The sequence below is a fragment of the Falco peregrinus genome, chromosome 12, assembly GCF_023634155.1.
Source record: "Falco peregrinus isolate bFalPer1 chromosome 12, bFalPer1.pri, whole genome shotgun sequence".
Classification (NCBI taxonomy): Eukaryota; Metazoa; Chordata; class Aves; order Falconiformes; family Falconidae; genus Falco; species Falco peregrinus.
Window position 1 is genome coordinate 23,425,112 of NC_073732.1, and position 16,846 is coordinate 23,441,957.

The 16,846-nt window shown below is 45.1% G+C and overlaps 1 protein-coding gene across 3 annotated transcripts; it reads left to right on the plus strand.

Annotated features, from left to right (window-relative positions):
* Positions 1-309: 309 nt before the first annotated feature.
* TNFSF10 (TNF superfamily member 10) lies at positions 310-10,907 on the plus strand. 3 transcript variants are annotated; one of them, XM_055816788.1, is made up of 5 exons: positions 310-577; positions 4,316-4,468; positions 6,053-6,095; positions 6,841-6,960; positions 7,656-10,907. In XM_055816788.1, exons 1-5 carry the CDS (start codon positions 452-454, stop codon positions 8,102-8,104), a joined length of 891 nt encoding a protein of 296 aa, XP_055672763.1. In that variant the 5' UTR covers positions 310-451; the 3' UTR covers positions 8,105-10,907. The 3 variants fall into 3 exon arrangements, with proteins under 3 accessions (XP_055672763.1, XP_055672764.1, XP_027650231.1); XM_055816789.1 differs by having other exon boundaries at positions 311-577; positions 7,659-10,907; XM_027794430.2 differs by lacking the exon at positions 310-577 and adding an exon at positions 2,464-2,585.
* Positions 10,908-16,846: the final 5,939 nt, after the last annotated feature.

Consider the following 16,846-nt stretch of genomic DNA (forward strand, 5'->3'; position numbering starts at 1 on the left):
GAAGCGACCCCCACCTCGGGGCGGGGGGGAGCGGGAGGCGCCCGGCGGCCGCCCCCAGCCCCGTCCCGGCGGCCGCCCCCCCCGCCCCCCCCCCCCCACAGCCCCGTCCCGGCGGCCGCCCCCAGCCCCGTCCCGGCGGCCGCCCCCCCGCCCCCCCCCCCCCACAGCCCCGTCCCGGCGGCCGCCCCCCCGCCCCCCGCCCACAGCCCCGTCCCGGCGGGCCGGGCCGGGCGGGGCGGGCCGAGGGCAGGCAGGGTCCCGCCCGCTCCACCGCCCCCCGCGGGGCTGGGGCTGCCGCAGCCGGGGCGGGGGTGTGCGGCGGGCGGGCGGCCGGGGGCTGCACTTTGCTTCGGGACAGCGGCCGGTGAGCCCCCAGCCCAGCCGGGCCGCTCCTCCGCCGCAGGGACAAGCCCCCCGTCCCCCCGAGCGAGGGGCGCAGCGCTGCCCGGCCATGATGCTGCCCGCGGCCGGTCCCAGCGCCGCGCAGACCTGCGGGGCCGTGCTGGTGTCCGCCGTGCTCCTGCAGTCCGTCTGCGTGGCCATCACCTTCCTCTACTTCACCAACGAGCTCAAACAGGTTAGTGGGGGCGGGCGGCCCGGGCCGGGCCGTTTTCTCCCTTTCTCCCTCATTTCGGGCCAAGAAAAGGCAGGGCGGCCCGAAGCCGGCGCGGCGGCTGGCCTTGCTCCGAGCAGCAGCCGGGTGCGGGGCAGCGGGGCTGCGGGCGGGAGCGGAGCCGTGCCCAGCGCCCCGCAGACGGAGCGCCTGGCGCCGCCGGTGCCCGCTCCTTTGTCCGCGCCGCCCTCGGGCCGGGGACGTGCAGGCAGCGCGGGGGAGAGCGAGGCAAGGACGACCCAAAAGTTTTTGCTTTGCCTCCCCCCCCCCCCCCCCCCCCTCCAAGTTAGGCGCTTTTGCAGAGAAGTAGCAAATATGCTTCTCATTAGAGCGCTGGATTGCTGCCTCAGCACATTGCGGGGCCCGCAAGCGCTGCGGCGGCGTTCGCGGCGCTCGGGGGACAACAACAGCCTCTGGCAACTGGGTTTGCACAGAGGCGACGGGGAAGGAAACACTGAGAAAGGCTGAGGTGCCTTTTAAATGCCTTCTCTAGGAAAAGGCATAGTTTTAAGACAATGACTAATCCCAGAGGAACTTCACCCAGACAGCAAACACCCCTGAATTCCCCGGAATGACCTGGAAAATACCCATTGTGTAGTCTGGATGCTTTGGTCTTGCAGCCACCGTCCAGCCGCTGCTTAACTCTTTCCTCTTCCTGCCAAAGATCATTGGCATGCCAAGAAAACTGCATTTAGCCGAGAGCCCCGTGAGCCTGTTGCACCCATGGGGTCCTGCTTTTCACTGCCCCTCCAGCACTCAGCCTTTCCCCGAGTGCCTTGCCCCAAATTCCCAGTCCTGCTGCCAGTTGTACCAGTTTTGTTTCTTTCCCTGGCACAAAGATAAACCTAACTGCAGGTAGGTGTGCTATAGTTACACAGCTTCAAAGAGTATTGCAAAAATGTAAAATATTACGTTACCTGTGCATTTATTCCACATCAGGTTTAATAGGTGGAGTCCTCTGAGGTGTCAAAGTCCTCTGTGAAGCAAATGGCAAAGGGGATGCAGTCATTCTGCAGCCAGTGCTCACACTTGGGAAATGCACAAAACAGATTTTCCTGCTAAGTTCATAGCTGTGGCTGCCCCACATTTGGTGAAATTGGGGGGTGGGGTGTGTGTGTAGCAGAAACCTGTTGATTTTAGGAAATCTGGTTACATAATATTGCTAATGAAAAACACATTCATGCATTCTCATCTCTTCATGCATATGGTTGGGAGTCCTTTGCTAACAAGCTTGCCAATCTAAGTAATTAGTAACCACACTTACCTTTCCCTTCCTTTTACTCAAACATGTACCTGGGACACAACTGTACCAAGCGATACTTGCCCAAAATACAACTCACTTTTTCAGAAGAATAAAAAGCCTGCACTTGGTGTGAAAAGCTAAATCTGCCCACCCTGAAGTTCTGCTGGGCTGCAGAGTAAGGTTACTGGCTCTGGAGGGGGTTCCTTAAGCACATACTCTTGCATGTGCCATCTGGTGCACAATAAACAAGGAAGCAGCTTATCCAGAAACACAGTCTGCTACCATGCATCCACGTGGTGCATGTGGAATAAATCTCAAAAGATAAACTGCAATTTTTGCCTGCCCATTTCTCTTCCCTTTGTCGTTCATAATATCTGCATTTCTACACCTTCACCAAACTACTATGTCTGCCCAGACTACAAATATTTTTATCTTTAGAAAAAGAATAATGTATAGCTAGCAGGGTTTTTTTTCTCTACAGCTGCAGTAATCTGAGTAGGACTACGAATATGGCTATTTGTTTTAACGCTTCTGCTGTGGGAGGAAGTGCTGAGACATGAGCACAATAAAGTTCATTATGCTTCAGGATACAGGCCTGCAAGGGAAATATCCTCAGACTTCCTTCTGTTTTGAAAACATAGTCCACATACAGCTCCTGGAATAGGAGAGAAGCTTTAACAAGACAGTATTCCTGCAGGACTTCTGTCCTCAAAGACTTCAGTGCTACAGGTAAACCTCATTTGAGCAAGTCTTACAACACCCTTGCTTTCTCTACCCATAAAACAGAAATACCAGTCCTTCAGTACCATATGGTGCTAACACAAGGTTGCATTCCCAGAGGATTTCAAAATGTGTGCAAAACACTGTCCCAAGGCCAGGATGCTAAAGCTGTTAGGGGGAAAGTGTGCAGGTAAGGAGAAGGCAGAAGCATTGAAGGAGGACTGTGCTTCCAGACTGGAGGGCAAAGCTCAGAAGTGAGGAGATCTGGTCAGACAATACACAGTAACAGCTCAACTGCTCACATATATTTTATGTTTTTTTTAAAAGCCCCGCTTCCTCAGATTACTTTGTTGTAGAAGCTAGCATAGTTAAACCTGCCAGAGCCCTTAATTTTAAGTGCGGTTTTGCCTTTACAAGCACCTCATATTAATCACTTTCTTGAAACAAGAAACCTGATTTATCATTGTACTCCTCAGCAAAGACACAGAAACCTTCACAGACACTTGTAGTGCTGGCCCTGTGCCACTCTGATGCCTATAAACTACAAAACCATTGCAAGGAGCAGACGAAGCTCGGTGGAGCGTGCTGCTGCAACAAGGTGCTGTTCGGCAGGGCAGTATGGCTCAATCTCCCCATCCTTCTGGAGTGGGAAATCTCTTCCTAAACGTATCTGTTTAGCAAACCTAACCAAACTTCTTAAACAGAACAAGGGCGAAATGTCAATGTTGCAACCAGAAGTCCATCTGCGCGAGCTTATTGCTGGTTCTTCCCAGCTCCTGCAGCACCTCTGCTGCACACAAGTCCTGCCAGGCTGGAGCCGATGCAGCCGCAGCCCAGCTCCAAGCGCACAGGAGCTGGTCTTGTGGCATTTGCTGGAGGCAGCGCAGGTTTGCGGGCTCGTACATTAACCAACAGCGCCAGCTGGAGTTGTGTGTGTGTCGCCTGGCCTGCGGATGCTGCAGAGCTCGGGAAGAGCTTTTTGCGGTGCTATAAGCTCTCCCAGTCGGATTCCCTGGGAGCCAACAGGAGTCTTGCCACTCTTTTCAAACTTATTTCTTTTTATCAGAAAAAAAAAAGGTGTTTTCTCTATGACTAGAGGATATAGACACAGGTCCATGTCATAAGCATTCAGCATTTTAATTTGATTTGGACCCAAATGTCATTTCTGCTGCCTGGACTTTGTTCTGGACTACTAGGTCAAATACAGTTAAGAGGAGACCCCAGACTGGATATGAGGAGGATATGGTATGGATTTATAACAGCAAAAGCCTGGATTAAAAATGGCATTGGCTGAACAGACAGAATAGAAAATACTTTTAAGGTCTAGTATTTGATTTCATCCTCAATAATTTGTGAAGAAAAAGCCCTTCTGCAAAAGAAATATTTCTAATGCAGAACTAGAAGAATTCACAACCTGAGTGATTTGGGTACTGAATTTTCACAAAGCTTATTTAGTTGAGTGCTGGGTACCAAAACTATGTCCATGGAGATAATGCAAGTATATTTTTGCATATTAGGTATGCCATCATAGTTAAATAAATAAGCTAAACCAGGATGAATTACTCATGCTGTCTACATAGTCATATATATTTTTGCATAATATACATTGCACTGTACTAGCAAATGCTTTAAAGAAAAGAAAGTGTGTTCCTCAGCATAATGAATTTAGTGACATACTGCAGCTGCATCTCTGTGAGCGCATCACAGGAGAAAAATCCTGGCTTTCTCTTTTGCTGCAGCTCCGGGACACGTACTCCAAGAGCGGCATTGCTTGTCTCACCAGTGAGGAAATGGGAGATTTCATCCAAAACTTGGATCTAACTGAAAGTGAAGACAGAGTGGCTGATCCCTGCTGGCAAGTAAAGTGGCACCTGGGAAAGTTAATTAAAAAGGTATTTGGGAACCGACACACTGGAACAGTGTGCTGGGTGATGGTACAATTCAAAGAATCCTACTGGCAGAATAAAGGGGGCTCTCGGATAGATTTTTTGCAAAGCAATAGTCATGGCGCAGCTTCAGCTGCAGAATGCTTGCACAGAAGCAAAAAACCCGCCAGGACGGTGGTTGCACTACATTCAGGAAATAACAAAGCAGAGACAATCCATTTTTTCTAAGCGAATTTCAGTGTAGGCTGGCTTGTCTGAAATACCTGGGGGTAAGTGTTTGACTCGAGCTTGTTTTCTCCCTGACCATACAGCTCATAGTGCTAGCAGAGGTGTCACTCCCTCCTTGGAAATGTAGGGAGACTGACATGAGAAAATGAAATGAAATGTAACATGGGGAAAGGTAAAAAGGTGCCTGAGGAATGGTCTAGTCATGAGCTGCGTAATGTATTAGGGTTGGAAAGAGCGAGCAAGTGCACAGCATCAGGCACAGCACCTTCCCAGCTCAGTGTTCAGAGAACACCATCTTCTGCATGACTCACACACAATACATACAATATTGGCGACAGAGAAGAAAATAAGCCTGGCTGAAAAATCAGAAAGGCCAAAATCCGGAACAGTTTTCAAATCTCCAGCACATTAAAAAAAAAAAAAAAAAAAAAAAAAAAAAAATTATCCATACAAATTTACATCTTGCTGAAACTTACCTGGCAGATCTTGCCACCCAAAATAAATCTTCTATTTGTATTCAGAGATCTCTGCTCCTTTGGTGGAAATTATGCCAGTGAAGTCCCTGAACTTCTGTGTAAAGAAAATATTGTTTTATTTGGTGGACATTTACACATCTAGTATACCTACCAGCTCCCTGATCGCTTAAAAAAAGATAGCCTGGGTGCTAGAAATAATAAATTATAATGATGATGATAATGAAAATTATGATGATGACGATGATAACAACAACAACAACAACAATAATAATAGTAATACAATAATATAGATGGATGGCTAGATAGATAAATAGAAAGGTGGCAGGGCAGAACCCATCAGTAAGTGGCAATACAGGGCCCATGTTAGTCACGCAGGGAAATCGCCTCAAGCCATCAGCACACTGGCTGCAGCTGCACCACCGTCGGTAACCGCACTAGTACGTGTCAGCAGTCAGCAAACAGTTATAAAGAAGGGGAATGCAGAAAGTAATATAAGCTGGTTTAAGAGCTTAGGTAGATAGGTAAAGGCATAAAAATTTCTCAGAGCTAGGATCTCACAGAAGTGTATGCTGCCAGGTATTCTGCAAATGGAAGCTTGTGCTTGCATCCTGTATCTCTTATTGGAAAAAAGCGTGAGGGACAAATTTTCCAATAGACTTAACACCTAGATGGCTGAGCTCCCTGGAAAATGTTTTCCCACGTATGCTGTTACATAAAAGATGTAGAAGGAGAAACACTTCATTACAACAAATTAATAGGCTCTTTTTGATTTGCTTGTTGATCAAATCCAGAATATCCTTTATTTTCGCGGGTCTGAGAAAGTGTCTTTTTCCTCTACCTGTCAGTTTCTGCTGATAAACTAATTCATTTTCTCTTGTGTTGGCAGATGATGTCAAGAAGCTATGAGGAAAACATATCTGCAGTCAACGGTATTATAATAATTTTATTATCTGTGGCAAAAAGGAGCTGTTAGTGGCACCTGATGGGTAGTGACTCAGTTTTTTAGAAGTGCAGAAGACGCTGACTTAAATCTCATACCGGCAGCCAGTCATTGAAAAACGATTACTTATTACTAGAAGGCAAATTTTTCAGGAGCCAGAAATACGGTCAAGTGGTTAGAGCAAGGTAACCAAGGTGGATGCAGAGGACTCTGCTTCTGGACCTCAGTCCCACAGTGTTACAGGAACATTTAAAAAGCCTGCTTTCCTGTGAACAAGCAGCACTGAACTGCTGTACACACAGATCAGTTAAGGAGTAGCTCTGCTGAAGCTCGTGCGGCATCAAACACGCTGAGCAAATGCATTTCAACCTCCAGGTGGAAATTCGGAGTAAAGGTTGTGAATACTTGACTGAGAAAGGTACTGATCGTGAATGTGAGAATTTGGTACCGTGGATTATTTTAGGTTGTCTGCTGGTAATTTTGAGGGGGGGGGGGGGGGGGGGGGGGTGTGAGGGTGAGAAAAAGGAGAAGAGAGAGGCACATAAAGACATTTCAAGGAGAGCAAGAGGAAAAGGGAAATGTAAACCTCATTACCCAATGCATAGCGTTCAGTCTGTGATTCAGTCAATTAAAAAAAATATATACCTATTCTTGAAAAGCAGGTCAGATGAGACAGATTCACTTTCTGATGTTCTTGCTTCTAACATGATGTTCCTTTTCTCATATCTCCTCAGCTGAAGGAGCCCTGATGCTGCCGACGGACAGGCAGCCCCCACGCAGCCCCAGCAACAGGATCGCGGCGCATCTGACGGGCAACAGCAATAGGAAGAATTCCCTGTCCCCGTCCCCACGCAGTAAGGAAAAACCTTTAAAAACAGTTAAAGGTCACAGAAATTACTCTCTCATTGCTAGCCTCATGCTTACATACACCTTTTAATACTTGCATTGAGTGTATAGTAAGAAACAAATCATCACAAAGTCTTGTCCCAGACGGTATTTTTCTTGGCTAATTCTCGTACAACGAGGAGATACATCTGGATACATCCCTAACTTTTCTTCTGGAACCTTCATGGTGGGGGGAGGAGGGAAATACCCTTCTTCCTAACATGAACTTTTCCTCTCTTCTTTAATTTCCTTCTGTTAGTTGTGAGTCCCAGCTGCTATGGTGACAGACCCATTAGAAACGCGAGACAGACAGGAGAGACTTGACATTCAGGCCATATTAATGATGGGCTCGTTAGGGTTCCTGCAGCTTTGGAGGGCATCGGACACAAAGGGATATTGTAATTTTGTCACTAAGTAACAACATGATAAATTTTCTCTTATTTGGGAGCACAAAAATGAAAAATAGAGGTGGTTCGTGTGAATTCTCACATAGAGCTAAACAGCTCACTTCTGGACCTTAAATTGTTGGAGAACAGACCTAACGAACCGCCGGGAAGAGCAGGTTTCCTTACTTTGTTATTAAAAACCAGACTGCCCAACTAGCAGACACCTGGCTTCACTATCTGGCTTAATTTCATGTTTTCTCTCTTCTTTTTTCCTCAAGTAGATTCCTCACCCAGAAGAGGGAACGGACAAAAACTAAACAACTGGGAGTCCTCCAGGAAAGGCCACTCTTTCCTTCACAACGTGGAGCTGAGAAACGGCGAGTTAGTGATACCCCAGATGGGCTTGTATTACATCTACGCACAAACTTACTTTCGTTTCCGTGAAAATGAGAATGAGGATTCAGATTTGTTGGCCCAGATCAGGAACCCCAAACAGCTTGTCCAATATGTTTACAAACTGACTAACTACCCAGAGCCCATTTTGCTTATGAAAAGCGCAAGAACAAGCTGCTGGTCTAAAAAGGCAGAATATGGACTTTATTCCATCTACCAAGGTGGCGTGTTTCAGCTGAAAAGAGAGGACAGGATTTTTGTCTCTGTCAGTAATGGTGACATAGTTGACATGGACAAGGAAGCAAGTTTTTTTGGAGCCTTTATGATCAGTTAAAAGGTGAAAACGGTGCTCCAAAAGGAGCCAGTTTTCCTAGTCAGGACCGGCTTAAAATTCTGTAAAATAGGGGATAATAAGCAAACACTGTAGCAATACCGACAATACCAAAGTCCCCTTTCTCAGCTCACTCAGCGCCAGGTCCGACCATGCCAGACACCCTCCCAGCAGCTGGGAAGGAGCAGCAGCAGCTGGCTGCAGCTATGCTGGCGATGCTCTGTGCGGGCACGGGCACCACGGCTCGCCGCCCCGCCAGGCCGGGGATGTGTGAGGATTTCGCACACCACAGATGATACCTTCATCCAGAACCCCAGGCAGGTAAGCGCTCGCCACCACCTCCGCAGAGATGCTCCCTAGCTGGCTCAGCCGTGGCAGGTGGGATGGAGGATGCTCCATCACGTTTTATTCGTGGTCTCCATTGGGATCCTGTCTGCAAGTACTGCTTCCCAGATGCCCATGGAATTCCTCTGGAAGTTTTTGTTTGAACCTGAGTTTTAGAAAAGTTAAAAGGCCATCAGAAACTCAAACTGCACATCTTCACCTCACCTAACAAAGCACTTAAGCGCCTAATTAATTTTAAGCACACAAAGAGTGTGTCTAAGCCAGGGTATTTACGTGCTTGAAACTAAATATGTGCTTAAGCGTTTTTCAGGATCATGGCTTGAGTAAACACATTAGTCTGTCTTAATCAGGATATTGTACATAAAAACAACTGCTGAAATGGCACAGAAGAGGTTTTGAAATCAATTACTATTTTGATCAGTGCATTATGATAGCGCCTATTTACTTCATTGCTGTACTGCAAAGATTTCACCCCGCTTCCAACAGGTTCAGTAATGCTGTAAAACTGTTGACAGCAGTTGATCCAGAAAAAAAGGTGTTTTTCTGTAAATACTGAATTCCATTGAGACATTTGCCACAAATTAAGCATGACATGGTTCTTCCATGTTTATTTGTACTGGCCTGTATTTGGTAGGATGTAATGTGAAATAACACCCCAATGACTAATATCTTAAGGAGAACAGACACAACTATCTGTACTTGATCGAGAGCTGCATATTTAGGTAATGCTGTTTTGATTTTACTTTATTTTTAGAAATGGGTGGGAAATTCTCATAGTTTTGTGTAAACCATATTTTTTTTAAAAAAAACTGGCCACTATATTTTCTAACTCTTACATTAAAAAAATATAATAAAGGAAAACGAAAGATTTGCAAGTGTAAGCTAGACACAGCAAAAGTCAGGCAGCATAAATCAGTACATCTGCAGCCCTGTCAGTGGAGCGATGCCAGTTTGCACCACAAACGCATTTTGCCCAGGTTCAGAGAAAATAGCGGGGAAAAGAAGGTGAAAGTGGAAAAAAATTGGAGGGAAAGGAAGACGGTTATTCTGCACATGTTACTGTATGTCAACAGAATGATGTCAGGGGAAAGTCTGGTTGTCTCCTTTTTTTTTTCTTTTTCTTTTTTTAATACACTAATGTTGCTGTGGGAACCCTCACATTCATCTCCCCATTCTGGTAATTAAATCACCCTACAGCCCTTGCATACGGGCCTCGTGAGTAAATGGGCATCGTTCATCTTACTACTTTGTCAACAAGAGGAAATGAATAGGCATAAGCCCCTGCATTTATTTGCCATTCCGAAAAGCAGGTACATTGGTGCCCTTAAATACCTGTGTTTGAGCAGCCAGAGAAGAATTTCAGGAATACCCTCCATTTCACAAGTTAGGGCAAAGAAACACACTGCCGTAAGCCTAAACCGATGAGTTTTAACTTTTGCCTGCTGTTTTAATGTAGCGTCACACATACTGTTTTCAGTGGCAAACACATGAAATTCTCCATCGTTTACTGGAACACTTTGGTTTGCCCCATTCTCAAATCACCTGTTTCAACAGAGATCAGAAAAATGTTTCTACAGTTCTCTTTTTGATTTCAGTATTGTATTCAGAAATTTTCTGCCTGCCAGAAAATGCTGGGGAGAACAAAACCATTCCCTACATATCTGGGTGTTTGCTACATTGGAGAAATGACTTTTGTAGGTTCACTTTGCAAACGGACCGGGCTTTTCCATCTCGGCACAGGATTGACCCATGTTAGCAGGTTTGAGGTTATTTTCACAATTTATTATATTTAAAAGTTAATTATTAAATTTTTTTAAGAAATGTTATTTTAGGAGCTTATTTGAAAGAAAAGTTATTTGAACTGTGAAAAATTATTTTGGATGTACTGGTGACAGCTTAGAGTCAGAAACTCTCTCTGGCTAAGAACCGATTTGTGTAAGAGCCCTAGTGGCTGCTAGAAAGGACTGGAAGGAAACCGTGGGGGACTCCACAAACTTTCAGCTGATGCTGAGAGAAACTATTACACACCGATTTTTTTGCTGCATGTTCTCCCCTCGGCTCTCATTATGTAACACTGTGCCCACTGTCACTTGGGGAATGCTCCCTGGCATTGCCTGCCTTTTGTATCTAAATGTACATGTTCTTGTTCTCTGCATGCAGAGCATATCGCAACAGGGATCACACCAAATAATCCTATTTTATTCCTGAGTAATCCAAAGGCATGCTTGCCGATGTTACTTTGGGGGGAGATTATCAAGGAACATCAGATGGGACGCATTTGAAGATGAATGGAAAGACAGAAACTTCTGTTTGTACATTTGCACGCTGAATCATACTTTTCATCTCACTTTACCTTGAATGGCGAATGTAGCAAATTTTTATTTGTGGTTATAGGTTGTGGTAACATGTAAATAGTGTAATTTTTCTACATGCATTTTATATAAAACATTTTTAGTAAATAGTTTTTTAGTCTTGCAACGGTTATTGCTGTGACCTTATAGCTTCCATAACAACAACCCTGTCTAAACTAATTTCTCCGACACTGGTTGGTATCGGTTATAATCCATTAAATGCCGCAAACAGTTGCAATGCAAAGGACACAATGCAAACCACTGAGCAATGCCATATTGTGTTGTGTCATGTAACTGGCTTCCAGACCCCCCTAGTTGGTGAACAGCATCTGGAAGCAGTACACTGAAGAAATTGCTGAAAATGATTTCATGACCAGAGACTACAAAGCGCTGAGCCCTTCCCTTGAGGTTCTTCTCGTGTTTCTGGGCTTTGGCAATTATTTAAACACTTGGGAAATCTGTTTAGTAGGAAAACATCTGATCCTTACCCATTACGAAGCTACAGTAGAAGATATATTGAATTCAGAGGGACAAGGACCATTTACACAGATGCTGCAAAGCAGCAGTGAACTGGAGATCCCCTAATGCTGAAAACAAATGCACTCCCTGCCCCAAACGCAAACATGGGATATCCTGTGGTCTGTTCGCTCCACTTCTAAAACTTGCCCCGATGAAAAAAGTGTATGAAACCCAAGCAAACCCTGGAAACTCAAGAAAACTGGAAACAAAAAGGCACCACTTAACCTGACCCCCAGCCCTGAGGTGGGAGAGAAGATGGTTTCGCCCTACGCGGGCAGAGAAGGGCCACGGCTGGAACAGCAGCAACGTGCCGCAGCAGGGACCTGGGGGACAAACCCCCAGGAACACTGCCCCGACCTTAGCCACCCCAAGGACTATTTCACCTCTGTGTGTCTCCTTTGACATCGTCCCCTCATAGCAATACCCAACATTATCTTATTTTCACAGTAATGGGCTCTGGCAGACCCTCATCACTGCTTTACGCGCTGCACATCTACGTGATTAACAAAAGGATGCTTGCCTCCCTAATGGATTCATAATCTAAATACATTTAGCCCAGTGTTTGTGTTTGTTGGGCTTTATTTGGAATAGATAGGCATGCTTTAAACCTCAGGAGTCAGATGCGTAGGTCTGTGTGCTGCTCTCCCCATCCACACTGAGCCTCACTGGCACCAGTATGCCATCGCCAGGGAGGAGCGGCCCCCATGACCGCAGCCCCATATTGAAGTGATGCACACAGGTTTTGAAAAGAAATTATTCCCTTCATACAGACTGCTTTTATTTCTGCAGAGGGTTCTTACTTTTCTGGTGTTTCCATGGGAAAGAGGACATGCCAGCTAACTGGCTTTTATTGTACCTTTCAATACTTCATGGAAAAGGACTTCTATTTTTTGCCTCTCTTTGCCTTAGTAAAAATTATTGTTTGTATTGCAGCAGTATTCACTGCCCAGGCAGGATCAGGGCTGTGTTTGCAGTTAAAAAGCCTGGTTCAGACACTGAGATTTTTGAGATTCGTAATTTTAGTTTTCAGATTACATCTAAATATTAGGGTCTAAGAAAGACTGGATGTAATGATCAATACAGCATAAATAAGCACCCGGAGATAAGATCTCATTCATCCCTCCAAGGCACCTTGTGCTATTCAGTAGCAGAAATGGAAGATAAATGATTCTATGATATCCTAATGTATGTTGGAAAAGATCCTTAAGATCATCAAGCCCAACTGTTAACCCAGCACTGCCAAGATCCCCCGCTAAACCATGTCCTCAAGTGCCACATCTACAGGTTTTTTAAAAACCTCCAGGGATGGTGACTGAGTCGCATCCCTAGGCAGCCTGTTCCAATGCTCGACTGTTGTTTCTTGGAGAAGAGACTGACCCCCACCTCGCTACAGCCTCCTTGGGTCTGATCCAATTTTCACAGGTTGATTTTTCTTTTCATTAGAGTTACATGGAAATTTATAGTAACTTTCATCAGAATCATCCAAAATTTGGTTCTCTAGAACTTCTTTCTGTATTAACAACCTGAAATTGCATGCTATGTCACACGTTAAAAATCATTATTTTTCCTCTGATTACCAGGGTACCACAGTTAACTGCCTGATCACCGCTGCTTTGTAATACCATACCTTTTTCCAAGACATTCATAATCCAAACCTATATAGACATTTCCATGAATTTATTCTGAAAGTTTTAGAGGTGACATTGAGTTGAGACACTGGGTTGTGGCAGAAATGCTGTCAAACTGCTCATGGTCAGTGAGACAAGGCTACAGCTTATGGCAGAAGCCTGCCACTTTAATCGGCTTCCCATTTTTGGGGGCAGTTCTACCAGAGTTAATAGAAATCACACTCCTTGTCTTCGATGCACATAATGCTTCTGCATCAAACACATCACGTATATAACACTCACAGCATCAGCAAACATTAGGGAATACAAATTTGTTCAAACTGCCTTTCAGAAACCAGCAATTTAAACACAATAGAATCCCAGGCACACATCCCTCTTCAAGATACTTTCTTTTCTGTCTGACTGTGAATTCTTCAGCTCATATTATTCTCACTTTGCATTGAGTCATGGGTATTTAGCCCATATAACTACTGGGTGAAGACAAAGTGGATTAACTGCGCATCTGCTGGTGAAGCAAGCCAAGTTGTCACTCCCCATTTAACATGAGACAGAAGTCATCAACAAGAAAGTATGACCGGGAATATTTAACTGTGCAATCCCACCCTGCATGTTCTGGTGCTAACAGAACTCAAAACATAATGACTATTAATAAACACATGTAGGTCAGGTGAACATTTCCATCTAAAGCTAGGACAGCTTTGAGTCAAAACCTGCAGATCTTCTATAGGTAGAATTATACTAAAAACATACTGGATACATCTACTGTCATGATAGAAATAATTTAATAAACACTATGTAGCTTTAACCCAGAGTGAACATACCTGTGACCGACTGTGCTGCTGTTGGCTGGGGTGGAGTTAATTTTCTTCAGAGCAGCTGGTACAGGGCTGTGTTCTGGATTTGTGCTGGAAACAGCGCTGATAATCCAGGGATGTTTCAGTTCCTGCTGAGCAGCGCTTACACAGCGCCAAGGCTTTCTCAGCTCCTCGCCCTGCCCCACCAGCCAGCCGGCTGGGGGGCACCAGGAGCTGCGAGGGGACGAGGCCGGCACAGCTGCCCCCAGCTGACCCCGGGGGTCTCCCACACCGTATGATGTCACGCTCAGCACGCAAAGCTGGGGGAGGAAGGGGGGGACATCTGGAGCTACAGCCTTTGCCTTCCCAAGTCACCGCTGGGCGTGATGGAGCCCAGCTCCCCTGGGGGTGGCCCTGAACACCTGCCCGCGGTGGGCAGTGGGCACTGAATGCCTGGTTCCGCTCGGCTCCTGTGCGTGGCTTTTGCTTTACCAGTTAAACTGTCTTCACCTCAACCCACCGGTTTTCCCACTTTTACTCTTCCCATTCTGTCGCCCATCCCACTGGAGGGGAGCGAGCGAGCGGCTGTGCGGGGCATTAGACAGCGACACCGATGTACCACGTTCTCTCTCCACTTGGTGAACAAGTCTGAGGAGGAGGGACACGAATGCCCAGGGTGTGACTTAGCGGCACAATGAGCTGGAGCAAGGCGAAAAGCTACGCTAAAACAGATGCCTCTGAATTCGTGGCATTAGAGCACAGCTCTGCTGATTAATAAACTAGCACTGTTTTGAAGTCTGCTTGCGGATGTTTACTGCCTCGTGTAAAGTCATTTGAGCACATTCTGGGTTTGACATTATTAAGTTGGATTGCCACTATCTCATCGGCACTACTCACTGATGATAGCTGCTAAACCATAACCTTTGAAAGCATACACCAGATGCTACCTTCTGTTCTTTAAACACATTTATGATACAAGTCAAAACATCTTCTGCTCCTGGATACAATAAAAAACCCTACATTTGCTTTTCTGCGAGTTGTTGGAGGTGCATCATTTTTAAATGGGAGATCTCTCCCTTAAAGTCTGTTTTCCACTTTCTTCATCTCTCCACAATAAAACCATAACCATTCTATATTCAAAGCCTTCAGATATTTGCATGACAACAAACAATAATATAAACAAGAATTAAAACTTTATTGGATGAGAAGAAAATGGAAAGATTGGAACATCGGAGAGAGATTTCAAAAGTCCATAATTAGAAACTCTCTTCTACCTTATCTCCAATGCTCAACACAGCTTTAAAGCTACTGAAAAGAAGTACCAATATTTCAGGAGTTCCATGAAAACTAGATGTGCATTATATATGCTTTTTTAAAAATATTTTTTTAAATCTGTTTTGTTCATACATCCAGCTATTGGATAAAACCGTGAATAAAAAGTGCTTAACTTCTGCTTCTTTCCATATTTCTCATCCCTATCACATCAGTGACTTCAACCTTTTCTGCAGTTGTTAAGGCAACATGCAAGTACTGTTCTTGCAGCTGAGGGCTAGTAGATAACTTTCTGGAGCCTAAAGCCATCCTCTCTCACAGCTCTTATATCTTCTGTCACCATTATCTTCACCACTGTCTTTCAACATATGCAAAGCCGAGACAGGAATTCATTATCTTGCAAAGTTTGTGAGATGTCAATTCTTTATATCCCATCAAAATTTGGCCTGCAGTTGCCAAAGAAATCAGAAGCAATCAGAAAACTGGAGCTGCTTTTCTTCTGTCTCAGCTGACAGTTTTTCTGGCGCTGACCCCATGAAGGAAAAGCAGTCAGAGAAGCCCTTGACTCGAGATACACTTTAAACAAGAAGGGGATCGATGCTGCTGGATTCAAAGCACAACTGCCATTTCTGATCCAAGTGGCTCATCACTTAGCACATCAAACTCCCAACGAATTAAGTGTTAATTCATTGTATTACAAGCTCAAGTTGCCCAGAGTATATAAATCTGGAGCTACCTCACTTTTGGCTGCTTGCTTTTGCTACACACACCTCAGTTCGAGTATTATTTTAATAAGGAATATTTTTTTTTTCCTGAAAAAAAGTAAAAGAAAGCTTTTCTCTCCCTGGGGAAAGGGGAACAGTCATCTCTGACAAGACACAGCTCAGCAAAACCTAGAAGAATTTCATGAGAATGAAGGATCCTCTCTATGTAGAAAAGTCACATTTATAGCTCAGGCCATTTTCTCTGCCAAATATCAGCATCCTGCAGCTAATGCCACTGATCTGAGATATTATATATTAAAAAAAAAGTGAAATAATTCTTTATAATAACACAAAGTATCTGGCAGCTACCAGAGGCAGTTACCAGCTCCTCCATAATATAATGCAGTGTTGTTTAAATCAGGGAGTACACAAAATTCTAGTATGAAATAACTGTACATTGGTGGTATAGGGCCCACGCTTTTTCTTCAAAAATATATAAAACAATTATACAGGCAGCTGGGTAAACAAAGTGAGGCACACATTAGACTGTTTCTTCTTTTCGACTGCAATTAACGTGTAGCCATCCCCCATAAAATTTCACAACTGTTCAGTAACTTGCTACAACACTCTCTCATGGTTCAAGAGCAGGGGTGGCAAATACTGATCCAGATGAAACTGCAAAAATATATCATTCAAATTAGGATATGGGTAAGGCACTAAGGCTAATGCTTGCATTATTACGGGAAGTAAATTACAGAAAACGGGCACTTCCAGAGGCACAGGCAGAGCAACGCAGCGTTGTGTCACGCCACACTTGTGCTGCCTCCTGAAGTATAGCTCTGCAGCTCTGCGATAGCAATGCTCGCAGGCGGTGTACACACGTATGTGAGCGCATCCTGGAAAACCGGCGTAGACCCGTTTCTCAGCAGAATTAAGCCAGGTGCTGAGAGGCATCCAGAGTGTTGGTTGCCACCTGAGAGAGGGGGTACAAGGGAAGGGATGCAGCCCCTCTGGGTGGAAAGACGGGAATGAAAACATATTGTGCCACAGCACACCCTTTCCAACACTTTGCGGGGACAAGTTGGAAAAGACAAAAGATAGCTACAGCCCTTACAGGTGTGCTGGGGGTCAC